This window comes from Pantherophis guttatus, chromosome 4, assembly GCF_059756535.1.
Source record: "Pantherophis guttatus breed Tessera chromosome 4, ASM5975653v1, whole genome shotgun sequence".
In the NCBI taxonomy this organism is placed as follows: Eukaryota; Metazoa; Chordata; class Lepidosauria; order Squamata; family Colubridae; genus Pantherophis; species Pantherophis guttatus.
Window position 1 is genome coordinate 83196933 of NC_142066.1, and position 26135 is coordinate 83223067.

Below are 26135 nucleotides of genomic sequence, written 5' to 3' on the forward strand. Positions count from 1 at the left end.
TGGGTTGCTACCGGTTTGCACCAGATTGGGTGAACCGGTAGTGGTGGGGGCAGGAGGCTCTGCCCACCCGCTCAGACACTTCTGTGCATGTGCAGAAGTTTTTGCACATGTGCAGAAGCACCACAAGGAAGTGCGTACATGCACGAGCGAACCAGTAGTGACAGGATTTGGAACCCATCCCTGCCTTTTTCCATCTTTTCTCCCATTTGATTTGCTTGGTGTTTTTTTTTAAATCATCCTATCAGGAGAAGAAATTGAAGAAAGTAATTTGCACAATTACTTGTGCAATTTGCACAATTACTTGTGCAATTTGCACAATTACTTGTGCAAATTGGAAAAAGTATTTGCATTCTGTATTTTTTTAAAATACCAGCTGAGGGTATTTTTCTTTATTAAAGCAATTACTCTTTCTAAATAAAAAAGAAATATTGTGTTTTTATCAGAAATTGCTTTTTTAAAAAATATCATGGGTTCAATGCACAATGTGTAAACCAAGCAAATTCTGGTTATTCAGAATTATCCAGTCAGCATGATTAAACAAAACATGGTTTTGTATAATATGAATCTACAGGACCTGATGATATCCCAGTAGAAATTTTAAAATTGCTGGAAGACAATGGGAATAAATTTTTACTGCAGCTCTTCAATCAAATATATGAAACAGGAAAGATACCAAATGATTGGCTAACATCAACCTTTATGACAATCACCAAGTGAACTTGCTGGCCACAGTGTTTTCAAAGAAATCAGTTTGTACAAGACAACATAAGTAATTAAAAATTAAAAATGTAAGCAATGAGCCTAAATGTTCAAAGTCAGACTGAAAATGCCTTCAATTTGTAGGTTTCTGTTTTTCTTAAAATGCACGCAGAAGTAGAAATGTGGTATTGTTTGGAGATTAAGATATAGAAGTATTAGATTTCCCGCCCCCCTAACCCTGAAAGAAGAATGTTTTTACTGACTATGTTGCCACAAGTGCAAAATGCCACAGGAAGCAGAAACATTTTCACCAGTTTGCCTTTTCAACTGCAGTTCTAACACTGTATTTTATGGATAGTTCCATAATTTCTCTAGGCAGATTAGCAAAGAGAAGACTGCCAGACAATGGCAAAAGCCATGCAAGTTCCCTTTTCCCCAGACCATCTGCAAGATCCCTCTATTATTGCAGGATGAAGACTTTATTTCTAAGAAATAACATCAGGATCCTAACGAATGGTTATAGACACTCCATAGAGCACACTATTCTTTAGAACCAGGAGGAGGAGCTAGTGGAACACTGATTCATTTGTATGTTCTAAGGTATATACCTACTCATAATAGGTTGCCAAGGGCACAAGGCAAAGAAAACATGCCACAGGATCCTGGGCAAAGCAGGTCAGCAGCAACTAGGAAGTGCTGACCATGGCCAGTGGATACCAGCTGTGGGCACCCTGGTCCCCATTGGATGAATCTCTGCAATGGCTGAGGGGTGCTGTGCCCAGACCCAGCAGCACTAAACACCCTTTCCGGGGAGGGCAAAGCCCAGCCACTGCCACTGATTTGGAAGTGCAACTTTGCTTCCAGGGGCTGAGTCTAGTGCTGGAGTCTAGTGCTAAAACTGGGATGAAGCAACCATTACCTTCCCAATTGGCAGGAGAACCTAGGGCATGCAATAGGGCTGTGCACAAACCACAGGCAGTGAGGCTTATAGGGCTTGACTCGGTCTTTGGGCATCTAGTAACTGCACAGCCTCCCCACTGGACTGGCTCATTGAGGGTTTCAGAGCGCTCAGCCTTCTGTCAAGTGATAAGTCCCCAGCAACGCAGACCCCATGGCCTCCATGAACCACAAGTGCACATGGCTATGGCCATGTGTCGACAAATGCTGCGTGCCATTCTCTTGCTTTATGCTGCCTACAAAAAATGTGCCTTTGCCTTACAACATTCCCGCTAAAATTTCCCTAAGCAAAATCAGGACAAGCTGGGATCCTTGATTGCAAGAGAAGTTATCTCAGGCCCATATCTGATTCCCTTCTACTTCAGAAAATCAACTCATTGGATTCCGCCTTCAACTTATTTCCTGGAATTGTCAACTTTTCTTCAACACTTATGTTTCTTAGAAATCAATCTATTTCCTGGAATAACTACTTATTCTTTTTATTCCTCAACCCAGTTTCACTGAACAAAATGAAGCATTTAATGTAACAATATCAATCTGGCAATAATCCAGAAGAGCATCAACACTCAGATTGTTTGTAGACAGCCCGGTACCCATATATCATTTCAATCTGTACAATAAAATACCAGGTAGTTGCCTTTATAAAATGTTTCATCATATTTTAAACATTGTAAAAGACACAGAATTTGTCAAGATATTGCATGTTTTAAATTGTAAGATAGCATTGTTATATGAACAAAATGGAAAATAAATGTGAATTATGTCAAACATTCTTTGAACTAGGAATGAATCAAGGGTAAAAATAAATGTTAAAATAACAAATATAGGGAACATAATGGAGGAAGTCTGAAGGAAAGTCTAAATGAAATATTAATTATATCTTGTGATATCTAAGTGTTTCCTACTCAAACACAGATATTTTGATATAAAAAATTCCTTCCTGTGTTACAATTGTTAAAAACAGAAACAATATCAAATAATCATGAATCATTTTCTCCAAGGAAAAAGCCTATATCAACTAAAACCTATATGAAATTCATGATTTAAAACAAAATGGAACTCCCACTCCCAAGTCAATATGCTCTATTTTCTTCTCTTGGTGATGAAAATTAAAGCAGTCTAAACCATTGTCTTTTACAAAAATCTGTTTTTCAGATAACTATTGAAAAATTTGGAAATGCAATATTGAAAGCCACATAATTCCCAAATCATTTACTAAAAAGTTATTGTGATCACAATAAAGCAAATTGAACACTGAAATATCAACCATAGTGCTTTGCTGTAAAAACAAGGTTTATACAGATTTATAGAAATATGATTTGCATTGCAGAATTGAGTTAAAATCATTGCTTTGACTCATTTATGCAGCGAATGAACTCTTTTATGTAATGAATGAATATGTCAGCTTATTTTTAAAAATTCCACATGCTGTATTCATAATTTATAGATGAAGTTTATGGGTTTAATTTCAACTGCTTGGCAATTATTTAAGTCTCTTGTAACCAATATAACTAAATTAGAGATGATGTTGACCAGTTTTTCTATTGATTTCAATTCAACAGTGTGATTAATTTAATCTGGACTCAATTTATATTAACAAGTACCAAAAGATGAAAAAATTATAGCTCAAAAGTCGTCAGTGTATGTTTTCTCTCTCCTAGCCTTCCTTATCAGACAATATGCTCTCAGTATGCTACACAATCCTGATTTTTCTGTTTACTAATAAACAACTACATTTTGACAAAAATGAACACAAATTAGAAGTAATGTTGCTTCAAATTAGAAGTAACAAGATTTTCAGTTATGTGAATGATATACACCATTTGTAAGATCTTTCTAACAATGTATACCATTTGTAAGAACTTTCTTTCCCCAAAGAAATGTTACTACATGGAAGAATCTCCATAATTCTATGCTATGATTTTTTTATTTTATGCTATGATTTCTGTTCAATAGCAGGTAACTTTTGATGAAATCTAAGAGAACCATTTAATTTCAGCATAGTACAACTGAAAAGCAACCATCCATATTTGAATAATTGGCCGCCACTCATTAATTATGATTAATGATTTACATATACATGATTGAGAATGCATGATTTTTCAATATGCATGCATGTATGTGTGTGTTTGTGTATACACAAACAAACAAGCACCTTTACACTACTCTTACAAAACAGGAACACCTTTATAAATTAAGGTTTGGTGATTATTTTCCTTTGCTGACTGACTACAAAATATATAAAGACAAAACAGCCTGGCTTATTAGAGCAAAACAATGTAAATAAAGGAAAGGAAAATGTATGTGCAGTTGTGTATTGAATCAGAATTTCACTTTTTTAAAACATGATTTTTATCCTGAAAAATAAGCTAAAAGAATAAGATTCCAAATGATCTTTCAAAGGTAGATATTAGTATCATACTCGTTGTGCAGTAACAAATGCATAAAAACCATCTTACAACCAATCCGTATAAATTACCTACCTTGAACATACTCTGGTATAAGACTGAGAAGGAAATTTTATTAGCTGTGATAAAGAATACATTAATAGCATAATTAAGAAAATAATTTAAAGGAATCAATAAAATTAGTTGTGCATCAGCATATATTCACATACTGTATATTTGACTGAATTCAGACCATGGACATGAACTTTTATTACATCATATAAAAGGGGCGGTACTTTTAACGTTCAAATGTCTCAAAAAAATCACAATTTGAATCAATAAATGATGATGTAAATCAGTTATGCCAATTTGATTGACTGGTATACTTGACTTTTCCAAAAATCAACTTAGATTATGTTTAGGTTTAACAGATCAACAGAGTTGGAAGGGACCTTGTAAGCGATCTAGTTCAACACCCCACCCAAGCAGGAGACCCTACACCATTTCTGACAAATAGCAGTCCAGTCCTTGAAGGCTTCCAGTGATGAAGCTCCCACAACTTCCGAAGGCAATTTGTTCCATTGGTTGATTGTTCTCACTGTCAGAAAATTTCTCCTTATTTCTAGGTTGAATCTCTCCTTGATCAGTTTCCACCCATTATTCTGTGTCTAGCCTTCAGGTGCTTTGGAAAATAGCTTGACCCCCTCCTCTCTGTGGCAGCCCCTCAAGTATTGGAAAACTGTTATCATGTCTCCCCTGGTCCTTCTCTTTACTAGACTAGCTATACCAAGTACTTGCAACTATTCATTGTATGTTTTAGCCTCCAGTCCCATAATCATCTTGGTGGTTCTTCTCTGCACTTTTTCTAGAGTCTCAACATCTTTTTTATAGGGTGGTGACCAAAACTGGATGCAGTACTCTAGGTGTGGTCTTACTAGGGCTTTATAGAGTGGTATTAGTACCTCACTTGATCTTGATTGTATCCCTCTGTTAATGCATTTAGGATTGCATTGGCTTTTTTGGCTGCCGCTGCACACTGTTGGCTCATATTTAATTAGTTGTCCACTAAGACTCCAATATCATCCATACTGCTATTTAGCCAGGTTTCATCCAGGCTATATGAGTACTTTTGGTTTTTCTTGCCTAAATGTAAAACTTTAGTTTTCTCTACATTGAATTTCATTTTGTTAGATAAGGCCCAATGTTCAAGTCTGTCAAGATCCATCTAGATCTTGAGCCTATCATCTAGGGTGTTGGCTATTCCTGCCAGTTTAATATCCTCCACAAATTTGTAAGTTCCCCTTCTATTCCCTCATCTAAGTCATTTATGAATTTGTTGAAGAGTATTGGGCCTAAGATGGAACCTTGTGGTACCCCTTATTTCCCTCCATGCAGACATAGTACCATTAAGGACTACTCATTGAATACGGTTGATCAGCCAGTTACAAATTCATCTGATGGTGATGCTATCTATCCCACTTTTTTCTAGCTTACAAAGAAATACACTGTGATCTATTTTGTCAGATGCCTTGCTGAAGTTTAAGTATATTATGTCCACAGTATTTTGCTTGTCTACTAATTTAGTCACTATGTTGAAGAATGAAATAAGATTGGTTTGGCATGATCTGTTTTTAACAAACCCATGCTGACTTCTAGTCATTACTTTACTCATTTCTAGACGTTCGCAGATCTGTTTTTTTATTATCTTTTCCAGTGTCTTCCCAGGTATTGATGTTAAGTTGATTGATCTGTAGTTTCTTGGGTCTGTTTTTTCCCCTTTTTTGAAGACCACATCAGCTCTTTTCCAGTCCTCTGGTAGTTCCCCAGTGCTCCAGGATTTTTGAAAGATGTGGTAATGATTTTGAGATGACATCTGCCAGCTCCTCTAGAACTCTGGGATATAATCCGTCAGGTCCTGGTGATTTGTATTCATCAAGATCAGCCAAGTGATCTCTTACCAAATTTTTGCTTATTTTAACCTTATTTCTAATCTGTCTTTTACAGTTATGTTTTTGGTAGGTTGGGCTATAGTTTCTTTTTGTGTGAAGACTGATGCAAAGAATGAGTTAAGCAGCTCTGCTTTCTCTCTGCTGCCTGTTTCTTCCTTGCTGTCTTCTCTCTTTAGTGAACTGACTGTTTCCTTTATTTTTTTTTCTTGTTAAAGGTTTTTGAAAGAGAGTTCAAAACAGTTACATTGACAGAGGAAAAGTTTAGGCAAAAGCATATTTGAATTGTATTAAAGCCATTTTGAAAAGTTCATGAAGCAAAAGAAGTAGCTCAAATCAAGCTTTGGATGATACTTCCTACTAAATAATTTTTAAAAACCTTTTTTTAAAATTAAGCAGATCACAGGGGTAAACAGACCTTTACTGTAGGAACTTTACAACCAGTAAATATATTGTAGAAGTAATTCACTTTTACCTGAATAACATTTTGAAAGAAAAGTCATTACAGTGGATTTGCATTCACTAAGGAAATCAGTGTTTGAATAATAATGTATCTTTCAGCATTCAAAGAAAATTGTTAATAAGAGACATCTTATAAAATGAAACTTCATGTTTGAAAGAATTAAATATCTTTTAAGATCCAGTGTTGTTACAATTGATAAGTGAATTCCCCCCCCCTCCCCATATACACACCCTACAGGTCCAATCTATAGAGGCTACATATTCACACTGAAATGAGGTAGTGAAACATAATATGCGTTGTCAGGTTTTCTTTATTAAGATACTTCAACTATTATCCAAAACATCTATTAGTAAGTCCTGGATTAATCTAAACTTTAGCCAAAACTTAGATTGGAACATGAATAGACTTGAAAAAAATTGGGTTCTCCAGATGGTACTTTCTTGTCACTGAATGTCAGATTGAGTTACACAAAATATCCACATGGTCTATAGCCTAGAAGTAGATAAATACTAATACATAATGGAAAAAATATATACATATAATAATAATTTGTCCTATAATTAATATAAATGATGCAAAAACCCAGAGAAATAAGAGATAGCCTCTTGCTGAAGTGGCATAGCATGACCACATATTAAGGTCATGCTATGCCAACTAGATTTAACAATGGCTTTTGGGCTTCAGCGCATGGTCCTTCACACAATGTGGATGGATACTATTTCCTTTAGTTCATTGATGCTAATGGATTTAGCAATTTTATATCTACTCTTTTTGCATGTGTGCACGTGCACGTGCACAAACATACATACTCAGTCTCACATATACACAGTATATATACAACTGCATATATGCTTGTATTGATATAAATTTCCACATACATTCATAGGCACAGACATTTCCTTTTCTCTTTGGAAGAGAGTTTTGTAAGATCTGCCAACAAATGCTGCAGTCCTTATTGACTCTGAACTTCAAAAGGGACTCAAGATATCAAGTTCAGTTTCCTTGGAGTGTAAGCGAATGTCACCGCTGTGGACAGAGTGTGGGTTTGATGCATCTTCCTTGGTGGTGGACTAAGTTGGTAGGACAGTGGCATCCTGCAACACAGGGTTTATTGCAGGGACCAATCTCATTCCAGTTGGCACAAGTCTTCACACAACCAGGACTGCACATATTATAAACTGCACCATGTTTACATTGGGTTCCTGGAAGACATTTCAAAGATATGAATTTCACAGCATCTATTTGTTTGGATCTACAATTAGTCATACTCAAAACAGATCCATGGAAATCACAGTCAGGGATACTATAGCTAGTCATTACAATTATTAGTAGAATAATAAAAGAAAAGATGACATTTTTAAAATATCCCAGCTGAAAGCATTTTTTTTCATAGAATATGACAACCTCACAACCTTGATGATAACTTACAGTGTTAAGATTTGAATGTGTCTCAGTATCAACTGCCTTTTTTATTTTCCTGGTGCTTATTATGTTACAACACATGCTAAATATTATTACAGCATCTTCTATTAATCCCCAACTTTCTCTTTGGAAATATTACAGCATATTCTTCACAAAAGAATTAAAAAGTATCACTGGAATAAGGAGAGAAAATATCACATTCTTAAAATGCTGGGTTGAATTCTGTCTCGGAAGAAAATTCTCAGAAGCATCATACAGCCTACAAAATCCATAGCATTCAAGCTGTCTTTGAGGATCTCCTAATCCTCTGCATTTCAGAATGGGAGAAGGGATTGTACAGGGAGGAAGAATTATTAAAAATGCCTCTTTTATAGCTCTGCCAATAGGACTGGTCTGCTGAATATTAAGTCCATATGGCAGCTTTTGGAAGCTTGAATCTAGAATTCCAAGAACAGACGATAAGCAAGAATAGCAACAATGAAATACATAAGCAAACAGTGGGATTTTTAAAATTTTATTTTACAATAACCATGTTGGAATGAAGTTAAGGTGTGTAAAACAAGTATTGCTTTCTGTCTCTCAAGCATGATCTCTGAAAGGGAATAATGTTTTCCTTGTTACAGATAAATTCTCAACCTAACTCACCTGAATAATAAACTCTGCACTTGCCAAAAAGCCCACACTCAAAAGGCATAGGTGATTTTGTTGATTATATTTTTATGCAGATGTTTATTATACTTTTATGCAGCAAAAATTGGATATAAATGATACAATGAAACAATGAACATTATTTAAAAAGCAGTTTTTAAAACTAGGGAATAAATTGCAACTAGAGGCTCACCCAAACTGCTTTATAATCATAATATTGCCATACCACTTAATATAGATTTCAACATTGAACAAGCTGCTGTTTCTAAATTATGCTCCCCTGAAATCATCCCAAGTTGTTTCTTAAAAATTTACAGAGAATCAATCTTGCCTTTCTCTAGAAAGATTTACATGTAGCTTAATGGATCAAGTGGTGTGTGTGTGGGGGGGGGGTGGATAATAGTGCTTTTCAATGGCATGGAAAAAGGTTTTCCTCAATTGTTGAAAAAGTCTCTTCACATCAAATGCATCTCTTTCTATTGACATAGAAACCAATGTGTTGAAATATTTGAGCATTTATTTTCCCATTTTTCTCTTTTATTTTCTCCAACCCACACAGCCAAACAAACCTATTTCTTTTAATAGCTATGTCATTGAAATGGTTGTTCTTGGATACCAGTTTAATGAAAACTGGTAAGAGTTGTTAGAAGAAACTCAAGGAAGGAGGAATTTAACAGGTGGATGCCAAAAATCTAACAAGAACTTTGAATTGTGGGTGATAGCAATTTGTAAAGAAAACAAATGAGTGAGATTAAGGTATCTGTTGTTGGAAGAGGGATCTAATGATCAGGAAGAAATGGAGAGTGAGAAAAACTCCCCAAAAAGACTTTTTCAGGCTCAGCTATTCCTCTGGCATCTTAACCAAGGGGCTTAATGGGGAAAATGGAAAAGTTCAATTATTTGAACAGGTATTGTAGCTTTGAAATGTACTGCACCTTTGAGAAGAATACCCAGTCACTTAGTGGTGAGTGAGAGAGGAGTGGGTGGGAGAGGATGAACTTTTTATTTCCCAGAAGTTGCCTTAGCACCATATACATCCAATTCAATTACTTAACATTGTTAAGTTATTTTTATATGATAGGATAACACAGTTTTGTGTGTCTGTAATATTGTAAATATTCACAAAAGGTCTGATATTTTTATTTGAATTTGCAATGGATGAGATGAGGGAAATTGCTGTCCAAATCCTCACTCCTCTCTGTTGGAAACCACACTAGGGTTTGTTTAAAGTAACTTGCAAAGGAGCTGAAGAAAATTTACTTGAGAGATCTTGGGGATGGGATGGGATGGGATGGGTCAGCTTCTTGAATCCAGAAGAATAGCTTCTGTGTTACAACAGTGACCACATCTGTTTATGTCACGACTCTTTAAATCTTTCATTATTTTCTTGTTTCTGTCTAAAAAAATTTCTGACTCTAAAAATGTAGCAATTGGAGTTAAATAAACTGCTCCAACACTAAGAAGAACCAATTAAGTACAATGGTTGAGCGCATGGCTGGATAATCTTTTTCAGCCCAGTCACACTTATTTTCAATGTGACATTTTGAGGTTTGAAGGCAGAGGTTGGAGTGGCATAGGCTGAAAGTGATTTTTGAGGAACTCAAAACAGATTCTCTCCTCTTTTTTCTACCTGTTTCATTTTCTCTCTCTCATGGTCTTTCTTCTTCATGCAAACAGATTTTGACTTAAATAATTATGGAATGCTTGGTACAACATAATATGTAAGACTTTGTTTCTCCAAATCCCTAGCTCAAACATTGACTGTGCAGCCTGGAAAGGATGGAAACTGATCAAACACACGTGGAAAGCACCTATCCTATTACAGTACTGGTCCTGTTGTACTTTAGATTTTAGATTAGATTAACAGATTTGGAAGGGACTTTATAGGTCATCTAGTCCAACCCTCCGCCCAAGCAGGAGACCCTACACCATTTCTGACAAATGGCAGTCCAATCTCTTATTGAAAGCCTCCAGTGATGAAGCTCCCACAACTTCCAAAGGCAAGCTGTTCCACTGGTTGATTGCTCTCACTGTCAGAAAATTTCTCCTTATTTCCAGGTTGAATCTCTCCTTAATCAGTTTCTATCCATTATTCCATGTCTGGTCTTCAGGTGCCTTGGAAAATAGCTTGACCCCTTCCTCTCTGTGGCAGCCCCTCACTTATTTATCACAAACATTGTATTTATACTTAATCTGATCTATATTTATTTATGTGCTCCTTAGGAGCTACTCAAATATTCCTACTAGTTGAATGCATGAATGCACCTTTATCTGGGTCACAAATGTTTCTAGTACTGTAAGTCTTAAGACTGATTTCTTTTTGCTGCAGCAGATTAATAACATAGCTATCCTTCTATTTCTTTAAAAAAAATCAAGTTTACTTCCCATATGGTAGGCTCACAGAACTTTGTTTTCATTCATCTTGTATTTCTTTTGCTCAATTCCAAGGTCTTCCAAAGGAGAATATTCTTAGTTTTTATAAACACAGATGCTTTATTGCCCTTTGCATCTGCCTTTCCTTCTATGCTTGGGAAATTCTTCTGAACTTTGCTGTTCCAGTATTCCTGTTTCGTTCACCTTTTGATTATTTGTTTCTTAAGACTATGGCCAATAACAAAGAGATAAATGTAGCAATTCATCCAAGACTAAAACCGAACTTTTTTTCCTCCTCATATGCATATCTGTCAAATATTATATAGTCATTTGTTTTATTGCTTCCACTCCTTTGCTTTAAATATTAGCATGAAATCAGAAGTTTAAAAGGTGAGTTTTTTTCAATATCATTTTTAAAAAATGCATGTGAATTATTTTAGTAAACTCAAGGGCAGAAGCAGAGCTATGAACACATAGCTGTATAAGTTAAGCCTTTCTGTGGATGCTGGACATGTTACAATTAATCTTGTCATTTGGGCAAGCATACAATTGCACCCTATCCAGGGTTTAAAAGCAATGTTGTACCTCTCAGCATAAGTACAAACACTTGAACTTAAATTATTAGCAGGATTAGTATACTAGGGAATATTGATTTGCTTATTTATTCCTCTTTCCTTTTTCCCTTCTGATGTTATTAATTAGCCAGAATAATTCCGGCCTGCAACTTTGTGGTCCTTCCACTAACTGCTACTCCATTCAACAGACTTAGACATACAGTATGAAGTAAAGAAAGGGGAAGCAGAGCAAAAGCAGGGTTTTGCAAGCTTCCTTTACCCTTCATGCTGCAATGCATGAAATGGTGAATTCCTTACCAGCACAATTTTCTTCAGGCTTCCAATGGACCTTCAGACCTTCTCTCTGACAAGCTCTGGCATAAGCTAGAAATGACTCACAATAGCAGTTTTTATGAACTGGGCACTCACACATATCTGTCACACAGGATCTGCAAGAAAGAAGGGAATGAACGGGATCTCTCAGTCTAATTTTTAGAAATGTATACAAACGGTCACAGCAAGTTTCTCCTATGAATTCCTGCATTCATAGACATTAATGTTGCTTCTATAAATGTTTTATAAACAGAATGGTTAATAGAACCTCATAGTGGTGATACTAATTTATTTTATTTACCTAAACTACTCAGCGAATCCATAATCTAACAGTATGTGTGATCTCAGAAACAATTAAGGGTATAAATTTTTACATTCAAATGTTCACAGTAAAAAGAATACTATTTTTATTTTATTAAATTGGCCACCCCACTTAGCATGATGACTCTGGGCAGCTAATAGCAGTTAAAAACACAAACAATAGTAAAATAAAATAAAATACATAACCCACAGCCAAGGTAAAAAGCCATACAATGACAATTAAAATAATCCTTTCATAGGCTCTGATCATCAAACTTCCATACCTAGGAACACAAAGAGACAGAGGTGTTGTAGAAGGACAGCAGGGCTGGGGCCATTCTAATTTCCAGGGGATAACGTTCCCAAAGGGCAAATGTACCGAAGGTGCAGATGTACCGAAGGGCGCAGCTTCTTGCACTGCGAGACTCCCCCCTCTCGCAAGCCTGGCCCTCCACGTTATCGAGGGCCTACCTCAATGACGGGTCTTGGAACCCAGAGAGGTGGCATGCGGCGAAGAGGGGGTTGAGGGGTTTTTTATGTAAATTTTTGGAAAAAATTTTAAGGGGTCCCGGGGGGGGGGGCAAAATTGGAACTAGGGTAGTGGGTTTGGGGGATAACCCACCAAGGGGAAGGTCAGGCCTGGCCACTATACGCGGCGGGGGGGGTGGGAGTTCCGGAGGAAATGGAGGGAGTCGAGCCTGTCCAGATTGTGTTTTTACCATCGGTACTGTGAGGGGGAGGGGTAGATATGGCGGGAGCAGGGGGCCATATCATGTTAAGGGAGCGCGCACCCACTGTCTCCATGCGGTAGCGTGCTCCGGCCCCCAAGGCTCCACTCGTTCTCCAGGTTGCACAGATCCTCAGGGCCCGGGCCTTCGGCTGATGTTGTGCAATGCCAGGTCCGCAGTAAATAAAGCCCCCCTCATTTGTGATCTTGTTCAGGAGGGGGGAGCGGACCTGGCAGGTATTACAGAGACCTGGTTGGGCCTGGAGGGAGGGGTCCCTCTGGTAGAAATGTGCCCACCAGGCTTCCATGCATTCCATCAACCGAGGTCTCAGGGGAGGGGCGGGGGAGTAGCGGTTATTATTAGAGAAGGTTTTAGGCCAAGGGAGACCACGGCTCAGACGGCCGGTTGTGAGACCCTCCTTGTGAAGTGGGGTCATGGGGTTCAGATGGGTTTGCTGATCACGTACCTGGCTCCCTGCCACGTGGCAGCAGCCCTGCCCGAGCTACTCAACGTTATCGCCGCGGTGGCGGTTGATACCCCCAGACTTATGGTCATGGGGGATTTCAACCTGCCATCCGTGGGTGAGACGTCTGAGGTGGCTCGGGAGTTCATGGCTTCCATGACGGCTATGGATCTGACCCAGCTAATTCATGGCCCTACGCACATGGGGGGAAACACACTGGACCTGATTTTTGTCTCTGGACAGTGGCTGAGTGATCTCGAGATAGGGGACATAGTCATCGAGCCCTTGTCATGGTCGGATCACTCTCTCCTTCGCCTTGATCTTCGAACCGCTGCTCCCCGCCGCAGGGAGGTGGAACCGATAAGATGGTACCGCCCCAGGTGCCTGATGGAACCTGATAGGTTCCAGACGGAGCTTGGGCCAATGCCTGAGGTCCTGGCTCACGCCTCGACTGGAGACTTAGTGGCCGCCTGGGATAGGGCGGCCGCTGGAGCTCTGGATCGAGTCGTGCCTTTGCGGCCTCTGACCTGGCTCCGATCTCACCTGGCTCCTTGGTTTACTGAGGAGCTGAGGGAGATGAAGCGCCGGAAAAGACGCCTAGAGAGTAGTTGGAGGGCCAGTCGCACTGAATCTGACCGGACACTGGTAAGATCTCATATTAAGAATTACCTAGTGGCGATAAAAGCAGCGAAATGTACTCATCTTGCTGCTCTTATTGCGTCATCAGATAACCGCCCGGCCGCCCTGTTTAGGGTGACCCGCTCCCTGCTCCACCAGGAAGCGAGGGAGGACCCCTTGGAGGGGAGAGCCGAGGACTTTGTTCAGTATCTGTATGACAAAATCACTCAGATTCAGGAAGATCTGGACTCTGACTGGGTAGATCCAGTGGGGATGACGGAGGCAGGTCCTGAGAATGTTATCTGGGATGGGTTTGACTCTGTGACCCCTGAGGACGTGGACAGGATTCTGGGTAGACTGAATGCGACCACATGTTTGTTGGACCCGTGCTCCTCCTGGTTAGTGCTGGCTTCCCGGGAGGTGACGCGAGGCTGGCTCCAGGGGATTATAAATGCTTCATTGAGTGAGGGTGTCTTTCCCGCCGCCTTGAAAGAGGCGGTGGTGAGACCTCTCCTCAAGAAGCCTTCCCTGGACCCGGCAATATTGGCTAATTATCGTCCAGTCTCCAACCTTCGCTTTCTGGCGAAGGTTGTTGAGAGTGTGGTGGCACGACAGTTTCCCCGGTACCTGGATGAAACGATGTATCAAGATCCGTTCCAGTCGGGCTTCAGGCCTGGGTACAGCACGGAAACGGCATTGGTCGCGTTGGTGGATGATCTCTGGAGGGCTCGGGACAGAGGTTGTTCCTCTGTCCTGGTCCTATTAGATCTCTCAGCGGCTTTTGATACCATCGACCATAGTATCATGCTGCACTGGTTGGAAGGGTTGGGGGTGGGAGGCACCGTATTACAATGGTTCTCCTCCTTTCTCTCCGACCGGTCGCAGTCTGTGTTGACAGGGGGGCAGAGGTCGACCCCGAGGCCCCTTATATGTGGGGTGCCACAAGGATCAGTCCTCTCGCCCCTTTTGTTCAACATTTATGTGAAGCCGTTGGGCGAGATCATCCGTGGTTTCGGGGTGGAGTACCATCAGTACGCTGACGACACCCAGCTGTACATCTCCACCCCAGACCACCCCAACGATGCCCTTGAAGTGATGTCCCGGTGCCTGGAGGCCGTACGGATCTGGATGGGGAGAAACAGGCTCAGACTCAACCCATCCAAGACCGAGTGGCTGTGGTTTCCGACATCCCGATATAGTCAGCTGGTGCCATCGCTGACTATTGGGGGCGAAGCATTGGCCCCCACGGAGAGGGCTCGCAACTTGGGTGTCCTCCTGGATTCACGGCTGTCTTTAGAAGAGCACTTGACGGCCGTGACCGGGAGGATTTTTCATCAGGTTCGCCTGATTCGCCAGTTGCGTCCCTTTCTGGATCAGGACTCGTTACGCACGGTCACTCATGCCCTCGTCACCTCCCGTCTGGACTATTGTAACGCTCTCTACATGGGGCTCCCCTTGAGGAGCACTCGGAGGCTCCAACTGGCGCAGAGTGCGGCCGCGCGGGTGGTGATGGGAGCGATGTGGCGCTCCCATGTAACGCCTCTCCTGCGCGAGCTGCACTGGCTCCCGGTGGTCTTCCGAGTGCGCTTCAAGGTTTTGGTCATCACCTTTAGAGCGCTCCATGGCTTAGGACCTGGTTATCTACGGGACCGCCTGCTACCACCAATAGCCTCCCACCGACCAGTACGCTCCCATAGAGAGGGGCTCCTCCGGGTGCCGTCGGCCAAACAATGTCGACTGGCAGCCCCCAGGGGGAGAGCCTTCTCTGTGGGGGCACCTACTATCTGGAACGAGCTCCCCCCCGAGATACGGAGGATTCCGGATCTGCGTACCTTCCGTCGCACGCTGAAGACGTTCCTATTCCAGCAAGCCGGCCTGACCTAAACTTCTCCTCTTTTAAATGGGAATTTTAAATTTGGTTTTAAATTATTGGGGTTTTAAATATGGTTCAGCCAAATTTATCTAACTTGTTTTATTTCTATTTTAAATTTTGTATTTATATGTTTTATTTCATGGCTGTTCACCGCCCTGAGTCCTTCAGGAGTAGGGCGGTATACAAATTTAATAAAATAAAATGACAAAAAATGACAAATGCCATGACAGAAAAAGCTGGTTTCCTGGTTCCTGCCAGATGATGCTCCTTGAATGAGAGGATCCATACTTGTCTCAGATAGCACAGATTGGGGAAGAATTATTATTTCTTGGGAAAAAATGGTAGCAATTCAAGTTATCTGACACAATGCTGATATGGAGTAATTACTACATTCCATTCAATAATACAATGGGCTACATTATTATGATGTTGCCTGAAACTAGAAGTAGCATTCTAATCAGCTGGCAGTAATGCCACACAGAGATATTGCTACATAATAGATTATCAAACAAACAGATTGTCTTTTCATTTGTGAAATGCTAAACATTTTTTAGAATTGTTTCAAGAACTATTTTCAAAGTAAAATGACATCTGATTTTATAATAAAGAAAATGTAAAGAATTGGCTCCCTCTAGTGTTGAAAAGACAAAATATCAAGAAACAGATACTTAAGATTCTATCAAAAAGTAATTCAAAGTAGAATATTTTCAACAAAGAAAATGTCTAGTAAGTTGTATGCAAATCATCACACGACTAACACTTGTTGTACAGCAAAACTGTATGTGAAACTTATACAGAAAAATAATGCTGAAGTAGGCATAACTTCCTTGAAAAAGATTTTCAGAATGGTATAAGTACAAACATTAGAATCGTGTAAGTCATAGTATTCCCTGAGACATTCTGTGGAATCTAAATTGAACTTTGAAGAAGAAAATTTTTGAATTTTGGGGTTGGAGAATACTTTGGACAACCAAAGAAAACCCAAACCAATGGAATATCAAACAAATCAATCCAGTGTTCTCACTCAAGGTATAAATAACTGGGCTCAAATTATCTTACTTTGGACATATGCTGCCTGGAGAAGACTCTAATGCTGGAAAAAATGGCTGGAAAGAGAAGAAGAAGGCAAACAAAAGCAAAGGGGATGGACTTAGTTACAGTGGCAATGAATCTATAACTGGGATATCTGATAAAAGAATGGATTAGGGTCTTCGACTGCCATTTGAAGAAGCTCTTTGTTGCCTGGGATCCCTTCCTAAGGACAAAAGAAGTCAGATCACTTTTGTTTAATTGTGAGCCATGTAGTGTTATTTGGAGTTCAACTTCAAACAACAGTAGGTAGTTCACAATTCAACAAAAAAATTAAATATAATACAATTAAAAGAAACCAGCAAAAAGATACTTAAGCAGATAGAAACAAGATGGTGAATTACTCCAACAGCAAAGCTCAGAAGGGACTCTATGCACATAGTCCAAGCCTGAGAAAAGAGCCAGGTCTACAAGACTCTCTGGATTGCAGAGGGAACTTTATTCTAGAGGCAGACAATTATTTATAAAGGCATGTATAATATCTTTTATATAAACACAAAAAATCATTAATTATATACAGGTAGTTCTCAGTCCTTGTAAAAAGTGTTTTGCAATCTCTCTTCAAAATTATGATTGTCACACCACCTTCACAGTCAGGAGGCCAAAACTGATCATGAGAGGCTCAGCAACTGACTCACATTTGTGACAATTGCAACATCTTGAAATCATCCGATCAAAATTTGTCAGATCCCAGTCAGTTTCTAATAAGTAAACAGGGCAACCCGGATTCACTTAGCAACCATGATTAAAAATGATAGTAAAATCAATTTCAGCCATATGATGATTCACTCAATGAGCACATCACTGAGCAACCAAAATTCCAGTCCCAATTGTAGTTGCAAATTGAAGACTATCTGTAGATTTCTTCCCCCTGTTCAATTGTGTTTAATTCTCAAAAACTGCTTAGACAGGTCCCTGCTGCAGTTTTCTTGATAAGGGGTTTCTTCCTTTCTAGGGATCAGCTCAAGGTCACCCAGCTGGCCTAAAGCAGAACTTATAACTCCTGGTCTCCCAGCTTCTAGCCTGATGCCTTAACTATTACACCAAGCTGTCTGTAAGGACTTACCTCTCTCCCCTGCTCAAGAAAGTAGAACTCTTGAAACACTTAGCATTTCAAAAGCCCATCTTTAAATCAGCTCACCATGATGTCTCTTTGGTGTATTCAGCCACTGACCAGTGACCTTGCTTTATAGTTCTGATCCAGGCACGGGCTTTCTGATCTGCTAGGAGGTCTTTGAATCAGCAATGAAGTACTATCATGAAACAGTCAAAATTCCGTAGCTCCAGGGCATCAGCATTGTGGAGTGTCACCATCCACTTGGCTGCCACTCCTTCCAGAGCCAGGGTGATGACTGTGACCCGGGCGCCCTAGGTATAGAAATCTCACCTGTATTCCTGCATGTTTGTAAGGATATGCACCAGGAAAAAGTGCGACTGATGTGGGTCATACTTCACATCCAGAGGGTGTGTCTTTTGTTTTAGCTGATGGGCTCTTGTTGGCCCTGGGGCAGTTGCGGGGACCTAGTGCACATAGTGGGTTCACCGGGATGGCTGCTGGCTCCCCTGTCCTATCTGCCAGGTCTGTGGTCGCTGGACTTGGGGTTGTCAGGCCTGGAAGCCATCTTTTGTATTAGGCCTTCAGACCTGCCACATTTACTACTGTGGGAAATTGGGAGGATTGTATGGAGCATGGGTGATATATAGTCATAATAACATTCCTTTCTCAAGAAGTCAAGGACAACTTGCCCTGCACCTTGAATGCTGGAACTGGGAGGCCTCTCCAGTTGGAACGATATTTGATTGGACCATGTGATGGACTTGTGGGGGTTGGGCAGGGGCGTGAACTTTTCTTTCAGTGGGGAAAACCTGGAAACTTTCAGATTCAGGTTTTCTCAGATGTGCCAATATGATATCTCTAATAAAATGTAACTTTGAGGAAACTTAAGCCTCGAAATTTTCTTTCATTGGGGGTGTTACTTGGAACCCTGACAGGGGTGACAGCTCTGGCTCTGTCGGCAGCTGCTGCTGCTTCACCTCCTCCCTCTTGGTGGTTCAATTCCCCCCATGCTCTCAGACTCTCAAAAGGCTCCATCACAAACTGCATGACTTGTCTCTTAAGTTGCTCGTCTTCGGCCAGGTCTTCGGCCGGCTCCTCGGCTAGCTCCTCTTGGTCCCACAGGGTGTCCAGTTCACTTTTTCAGCCTGGTGCCTCAGGTGAGGGTGACACCTTTGGTCCTTTTGTCCCGGTTGTCTTTCTTCTCCACTCCGATCGACCATCTTGGTTTCATGGGATCCTCCAGAGTGGCATCAACTTCGATAGGACAACATCTTTGGAGGTTGCATCCAGCTGGGTGGTGATAGAGGCTTCACCCCAGCATTCTCCCTCTCCATGCTTGCCACTATGCTCAGACATGGCTTGCAGGGTCCCTTCAGTATAGTGAGTGCTTCTCCGGGTTGACCACTTTTGCAGATCCTGCTTTATGTAAGGACTTGTCTCTCCCCTCTGCTCAAGAAAGTAGAACTCTTGAAGCACTTAGCATTTCAAAAGTAAACTTTAAATGAAAGGAAGGCAATAGCAAGACAAAGGAAGCAGGACCTGAAAATTCCTGTGCAATTCCATTCCATTATCTTAAAGCAGTTAGAAATCCCTCCCTCAGTCCAGTGTTGTATAGGCCAGACCATAGGTGTGAAGTTGTTTTGAGAATTGCAGGCTGAGAAGGTGATAAGAAGTTATTCTCACATGCTGGAGGCTTTGGAGCTGAGACAAAACAGATGGCCCTCTCCCCTTACATTCCCAAGAAGGTAAATCAACGTACAGGATAGATAAGTACCAGGAAAAAGGCTATAAACTAAAGAATGCACCCAGGCCCACTCCCCACCAGAATGGCAGTGTCCCAATAGGGATCTATGGGACCTGACATGCTGCCTCCCTAGGAATAGGAGAAATCCACCTGGAAAACACAAAGAAAAAACAGAGCAATGAGTTATTTGGGTTTATCAGGTTATTGTGCATTGAATCTTTTCAGTAAGTTGGGGGTTCTAACATGCTTCTTAGCCACCCACTCATTCTGAGAGGGGGGGCAAGTGTTTCCAAGCAACCTGATAGTGCTTTGTGCCATGGTGTGTGCATGAATCCAAAATTTCTTTAATTTTGAAGTGTTGCTCACCTTCAATCATGATAGATGGAGATGTATTGGTGGCCTGAGTGGGGACGTAATTTTGGGTTTCAATAGACTGCAATGGAATACAGGGTGTACTTGCCTGAGAGTTTTTGGCAGCAGCAATTCAACTGTCATTGGGTTGATGGGTGCTAGGAAAAGACCCTATGAATTTTGGTCCCGATTTTTTTGAGGGTTGCAAGGATTGCAGGAACTTGGTGGATAAGTACACTCTATCGCCCACTTTAAATGGCTTAGAATCTGTTTTTTTTTTAAATCAGCTTTTGCTTTAAAAGTGGCTCTAGCTTCACTTAGGGTTTTTCTTACCACTGCCCAGGTTTTTGCAGTTGATGTATCCACTCTTTAAGGGATGGTATGGTGGGTTCCTCTACGGGTAGTTCTGGCATTGGGTTAAATTCTTGGCCAGTGGCAACTCTAAAGAGGGTGAAACCAGTGTTCAAATGCACTGAGTTGTTGTAAGTGACTTCTGCAAAAGGCAGAAGGTCAGTCCAGTTATCCTGTTGGTAGTTCATGAAACGTCTTAAATACTACTCTAGAATCTCCATTAGTTCTCTCTGACCAGCTATTAGTCTGAGGATGATGACTAAAACGCAGGCTGTAATCAGTACGTAGAAAGCTCAGGAAGGCTCTCCAGAACTTTGATGTGAATTGAACCTCCCGATTGGATATGATCCTTTGTGGCGGCACCATGTAGCCAGTATATGTGGTGTAGAACTATCTTAGCAAGGGCTTTGGCAGGGGGGATCTTTTGGCAGGGGACCTGCTTTGTAAACAGGTCCATTACAACCCAAATAACAGTGTTTCCCACACTTTCTCACACTTCTACAATAAAATCCATAGAGAACTTGTTCCATGATGCTAATGGCTCTGCTACAGTTTGCAATAACCCTGAGGTTTTTCCCTGCCTTCTCTTTGCAGCTACACAGACAGTGCACGTAACTACCCACGTAACTTTCTATATCTTTTTTTAGGGATAGCCACCAGAACTGCCTCTTAATCAAGTGCAATGTTTTCACAAATCTGAAATGGCCGGCCAACTTCAAGTCATGGCAGGGCTTCATGAGGATAAGTCTCTGGTTGGCTGGGACATATAGTTTTCCACCCACACAAGCCAGATCATCCTTAAGCAAACAAGTATTTTTGTGAGCCTGGAACCAGTCATCAGTGAAGAGGGCTTGTTTGAATGCTTGCGTGATGGCATGGTTCATTGGGAGGTCTTGTTTTGCATGTGCCCTGATCATGACTTTAGCTGCTAGCTGGGAAATTGGGAGCAGGGGTTTGACCACCTCAGATTTGATGCTATTATACTTTTTTCATTTTTCATTTCATTTTATTAAATTTGTATACCGCCCTACTCCCAAAGGACTCAGGGGGGTGAACAGGCACGAAATAAAACACATAAATACGAAAGTTAAAACATGATTAAAACCTAATTAAATATTTTTTGCCCGAGACAATTTAAAACTCCCAATAATTTAAAACAAATTAAAATTTGAGTTTAAAAATTTAAAAGAAGGGGAAAAAATTAGGCCAGGCCTGAGGCATTCTTGCCTCATCTGCTAAAAGATTCTTACCCCAGGGAGATATTTCAGTGTAAAGTCAAACTGCTTGAAATACTGGGCCCAGGGGACTTGCTTTGGGGGTCTTCTGTGGGGTCTTAAGGGCCTCCAGATTTTTGTGGTCAGTCCAGGCTAGGAAGGGGATTTTATTCCCCTCCAAGAAGTGTCTTCAGGTGAGGGGAGCCTATTGAATGGCATATACCTCTTTCTCCCAGACAGCCCACCTTTGTTCGGTGTCTGTAAGTTTTTGGGAGATGTATGCACAGGGTTGTAGCTGGCTCTGCTCATTCTCTTGGAGGAGGACAGCCCTGACTGCTACATTGCTGGCATCCACCTGGATGACAAGGGTTTTTTTTTGGCTCTGGGTGTTTCAGCACCGGCTCTGCTGAAAACAACCATTTCAGGTTTTTTTAATGCCGCTTGGCATTCCATAGTCCAGTTTAGTGGCTGCTGCAATTTTAGCTTGCCCCCCCCCCTTTTATTTTTAGCATGTTAGTGATGGGGAGTTCAATGTGTGCAAATGCTGGAATGAATTGTTGATAGAAATTGGCGAAACTCAAAAAACTTTGTAACTGATTGCATGTGCAGGGACTGGCCCACTCAGTCACCGCTCACACCTTTTCGGGGTCCATTTCCATGCATTTGTGGGAGATTCAGTACCCTAGATAGTCTATTTTTTCTTTGTGAAACTTGCACTTAGACAGTTTTTCATAGAGCTTTGCAGCATGGAGCTTATTTAGGACCACTCAGATGAGTTTTACATGCTCCGTTTTTGTTTTGGTGTATATTAAAATGGCATCTAAGTACACCAAAAACCCTTTGTAGAGGTGCTTATGGAGCACTTTGTTTATTAGCTGTATGAATACTGCTGAGGCACCCTGCAGCCTGAATGGGAACACACTGAACTGGAAGCACCTCAGCAGAGTGTTAAAAGCCAATTTCCATTTGTCCCTTTTCCTAATCCTAACTCTGAGATAGGTTTCCCTCAAATCCAGCTTTGAGAAAATCTTTCCCTTGGCAAGATGAGCTAATATGTCTTTCATCAGGGGAAGGGGGTATACATTTTCCACACTCACTGCATTCATGCTTCTATAATCCAAGTATAAGCACAAAGACCCATCCTTCTTTTCCTAGAACAGACCTGGGACTGTGATCATGGGTCGGGTGGCACAATGAACCCCTGGGTTAAGTTCTTATCTATAAATGCCCACAGTTCCTCAAGCTCTCTTGGGGGCATGCTGTATAGCTTTGGTTTTGGTAGTTTTGCCCCCAGAAGTATCTCAATGGCACAGTGTGGGCGGTGAGGAGGGTGCTTGTCAGAGCTGTCTTCACTGAACACTTCAGCTAGGTCTCTATACTCCAGGGGGATGCTCTGCATTGGCTCACCCTTCCCAGCAGCTGCCTTTTCTTTCTTTGTGCTCCCCTCCCAGCTCCTCCCCTTGGTTACTCCCCACTGAAATCTCAGGGTCCCCTCTTTCCAGTTTATTCTGGGATTCCATTTCTTCAGCCAGGTGAACCCTAGGATCAGCAGCCAATCTATTCCAGGTGTCATAATGAATGTGGGTCTTTCATCGTGAGTCCCCGTTGCTATTTCCAGGGGCTCTGTAGCAAAAATGGCTGGTTCCCCACCTGTGACTGACCCATCTAGCTGGTAAAACACCACAAGAGTCTTTAGCTTTCACAATCGAATGCCCAATCTCTCCACCAGTGCTGGGCTTATTAAGCACCAAATGCACCCCACGTCCAGGAGGGCTGACAGTTTTACTCTCCTTTTCCAGCTGGCGATGAATAGTCTTAGGAGCAGTGTGACTGGTTCAACCAGTTCACTTACCAGCAGGTCATCTTCAGAGTCACTTTTGAATGGGCCAAGGTCCTCTCCTTGTGAGGCTGGAGTTTCCTCCCCCAGTTTTGCTAGGGGCAAAACTCCATGACCTCTCCGCTTCTCAGGGCGGTGGCTTTTCCACGTGGAATGGCTTTTGCTGGCTTTCCACTTGACAGGTGTTTGGGTTTCCAGGTCAGGGACTTTGAATGGCTCTTGGCTGCACGGTCCCTCTCTTTTCCACACATGAAGCAGGCAGTTAACCATGCCCTCATCACCTTCCGCCTGGACTACTGTAATGCTCTCTACATGGGGCTCCCCTTGAGGAGCACCCGGAGGCTCCAACTGGTCCAGAATGTGGCTGCGCGGGTGGTTATGGGAGCGACTTGGCGTTCCAATGTAACACCTCTCCTGCGTGAGCTGCACTGGCTCCCGGTGGTCTTCCGGGTGCACTTCAAGGTCCTGGTTACCACCTTTAGAGCGCTCCATGGCTTAGGACCTGGGTACCTACGAGACCGCCTTCTGCTACCGGTAGCCTCACACCGGCCAGTACGCTCCCAGAGAGAGGGACTCCTCAGGGTGCCGTCGGTCAAACAGTGTCGACTGGCAGCCTCCAGGGGGAAAGCCTTCTCTGTGGGGGCACCTGCCATTTGGAACGAGCTCCCCCCGGAGATATGGAGGATCCCAGATTTACGCACTTTCTGCCGTGCCCTCAAGACCTTTTTATTCCAGCAGGCTGGGCTGGCCTAACTCCTTTTAAATGTTTAATTTTAATTTGTTTTTTAAAATAGGGGTGTTTTAATCAGTATGGGCCAAATTTATTTAATGTGTTTTAAATTGTTTTTTAAATTTTATATTATATGTGTTTTATCTTTGGCTGTTCACCGCCCTGAGTCCTTAGGGAGTAGGGCGATATATAAATCCAAACTAAACTAAACTAAACTAAACTAAACTAAACTAAACTAAACTAAACTAAACTAAACTAAACTAAACTAAACTAAACTAAACTAAACTAAACTAAACTAAACTAAACCTATGGTAGGAGGCAGTTTGCGATTTGAATGGCTCTCACTTCTCCTGGGTTGGGAACCTCTTCCAGGTTCTCCCAGCTTGGTACTGGTTCCCGGCTAGGTCAATCTCCATCTCTTCTGCCAATATATACCACTTGTGGAGGTGGTCTGGGGATCCGCAGGTAGGGCAGGCATGATAGACATCATCATTCAGCCTGTTTTTAAACCAGCTCACCAGGATGTCTTCTGGCCAGACTACTCAGCAGGCAAGATCTCAGAACTCTTCGGTGTATTCAGCCACTGGCCAGTGACCTTGCTTCATGGTTCTGATCTCATCAGGGGCATTCTGATCTGCTAAGGGGTCTTTGAATCGGTGACAGAGTGCCATCATGAAATGGTAAAAATTCTGTAGCTCTGGGGCATTGGCATTGTGGAGGGTCACCATCCACCTGGCTGCCTTCCAGGGCTAGGGTGATGACTCTGACCCGGGCACCTTGGGTTTTTTCCTTCCCTGTATTCCTGCATGCATGTGAGGACATGTGCCAGGAAAAAACCCAACTGCTGTGGGTAATTGTCGTACTTTACACCTGGAGGGTGTCTTGCATTCTATCTGTGGGGCTCTTGCTGGCCCTGGGGCATTTGCAGGGACTGGTGTTGCATGTGGTGGGTTTGCCAGGATGGCTACTGGATCCCCTCCCCAACTGCTGGGTCTGTGGCTGCTGGACCTGGGGTGGCAACTCTGGCTCTGTCAGTGGCTGCTGCTGCTTCGCCTCCTCCCTCTTGGTGGCCCAGTTCCCCCCGTGCTCTCAGATTCTCAAAAGGCTCCATCACAAACCACATGACTTGTCCCTTATGTCACATAGAGCCAGCTCTATGGCCAGGTCCTCCTGGTCCCACAGATCCCAGTGATTTGTATTCATTAGAATCAGCCAGGCATTTTTTTATTTTTTGCTTATTTTAACTTTTATTTCTAGTCTGTCTTTTACAGTTACGTTTTTGGTAGGTTGGGCTATAGTTTCTTTTTGTGTGAAGACCAATGCAAAGAATGAGTTAAGCAGCTCTGCTTTCTCTCTGTTGCCTGTTACTTCCTTGCTGTCTTCTCTCTTTAGTGGACCGACTGTATCCTTGATGTTTTTCTTGTTATTTATGTTGAATATAACATTTATATGTTTTTTCTTATCTTTGACTTTTGTTGCAAGTCTTTGCACATTCTGAGCCTTTGCTTTCCTGACTTAGTCTTTTCAGATTCTGCCTGTCTGGTGATATCCTGCCTTAGTTATGTGTCCCTCTTTCCATTTTTTGTACTTGTCTTTTTTGTTTTTCAATTTGTCAGAGAGATCTTTGTGCAGCCATGGTAGTTTCTTCTTGGATTTCTTGTTTTTCTTTCTCAGCGGTATTGTGCTGATCTGGGCTTTTATGATCGTATTTTTCAGAGTTTCCCAAGATTCTTGAATTGTTTTCCCCTTTAGGATTTTCATCCAAGGAAGCTTTTCCAAGTCCTCTCTGAGTTTATTAAAATCAGCTCTTTTAAAATCTAAGTCTCTGGTATCATTTTGTTCTACTGCTTGTTATGTTGAATTCTAGTATGACATGGTCACTCTCACCCAAGGTTCCTGCAGTTTCAACTCCCTCTATCACTTCTACTCTGTATTAAGTCCAGTATGGCTGTCCCTCTAGTTCCCTCCTCTACCCTTTGCACAACAAAGTTGTCAGCT

At 41.7% G+C, this 26135-nt stretch overlaps 2 protein-coding genes across 5 annotated transcripts in view; one reads left to right on the forward strand and one right to left on the reverse strand.

Moving 5' to 3' along the window:
• The window catches only part of BMPER (BMP binding endothelial regulator), a 499083-nt gene that overhangs the window by 3039 nt on the left and 469909 nt on the right, over positions 1–26135 (reverse strand). For 2 of the 4 annotated variants that reach the window (XM_034408863.2, XM_087894072.1), the window contains exons 14-15: positions 11768–11898; positions 6745–7654 (exon numbers count right to left, since the gene is read on the reverse strand). The exons of 1 other annotated variant lie outside the window; for it this stretch is intronic. In XM_034408863.2, coding sequence (XP_034264754.1) covers positions 7473–7654; positions 11768–11898 — 313 coding nt within the window. In that variant the 3' untranslated portion in view covers positions 6745–7472. Of the gene's footprint in view, positions 1–6744; positions 7655–11767; positions 11899–26135 lie in introns of those variants that run through there. One more of the 4 variants, XM_060686111.2, reaches the window with a different exon arrangement.
• FANCD2OS (FANCD2 opposite strand) lies at positions 1372–2303 on the forward strand. Its single transcript, XM_034418515.2, has one exon. It carries the CDS (start codon positions 1402–1404, stop codon positions 1930–1932), a length of 531 nt encoding a protein of 176 aa, XP_034274406.1. The 5' UTR covers positions 1372–1401; the 3' UTR covers positions 1933–2303.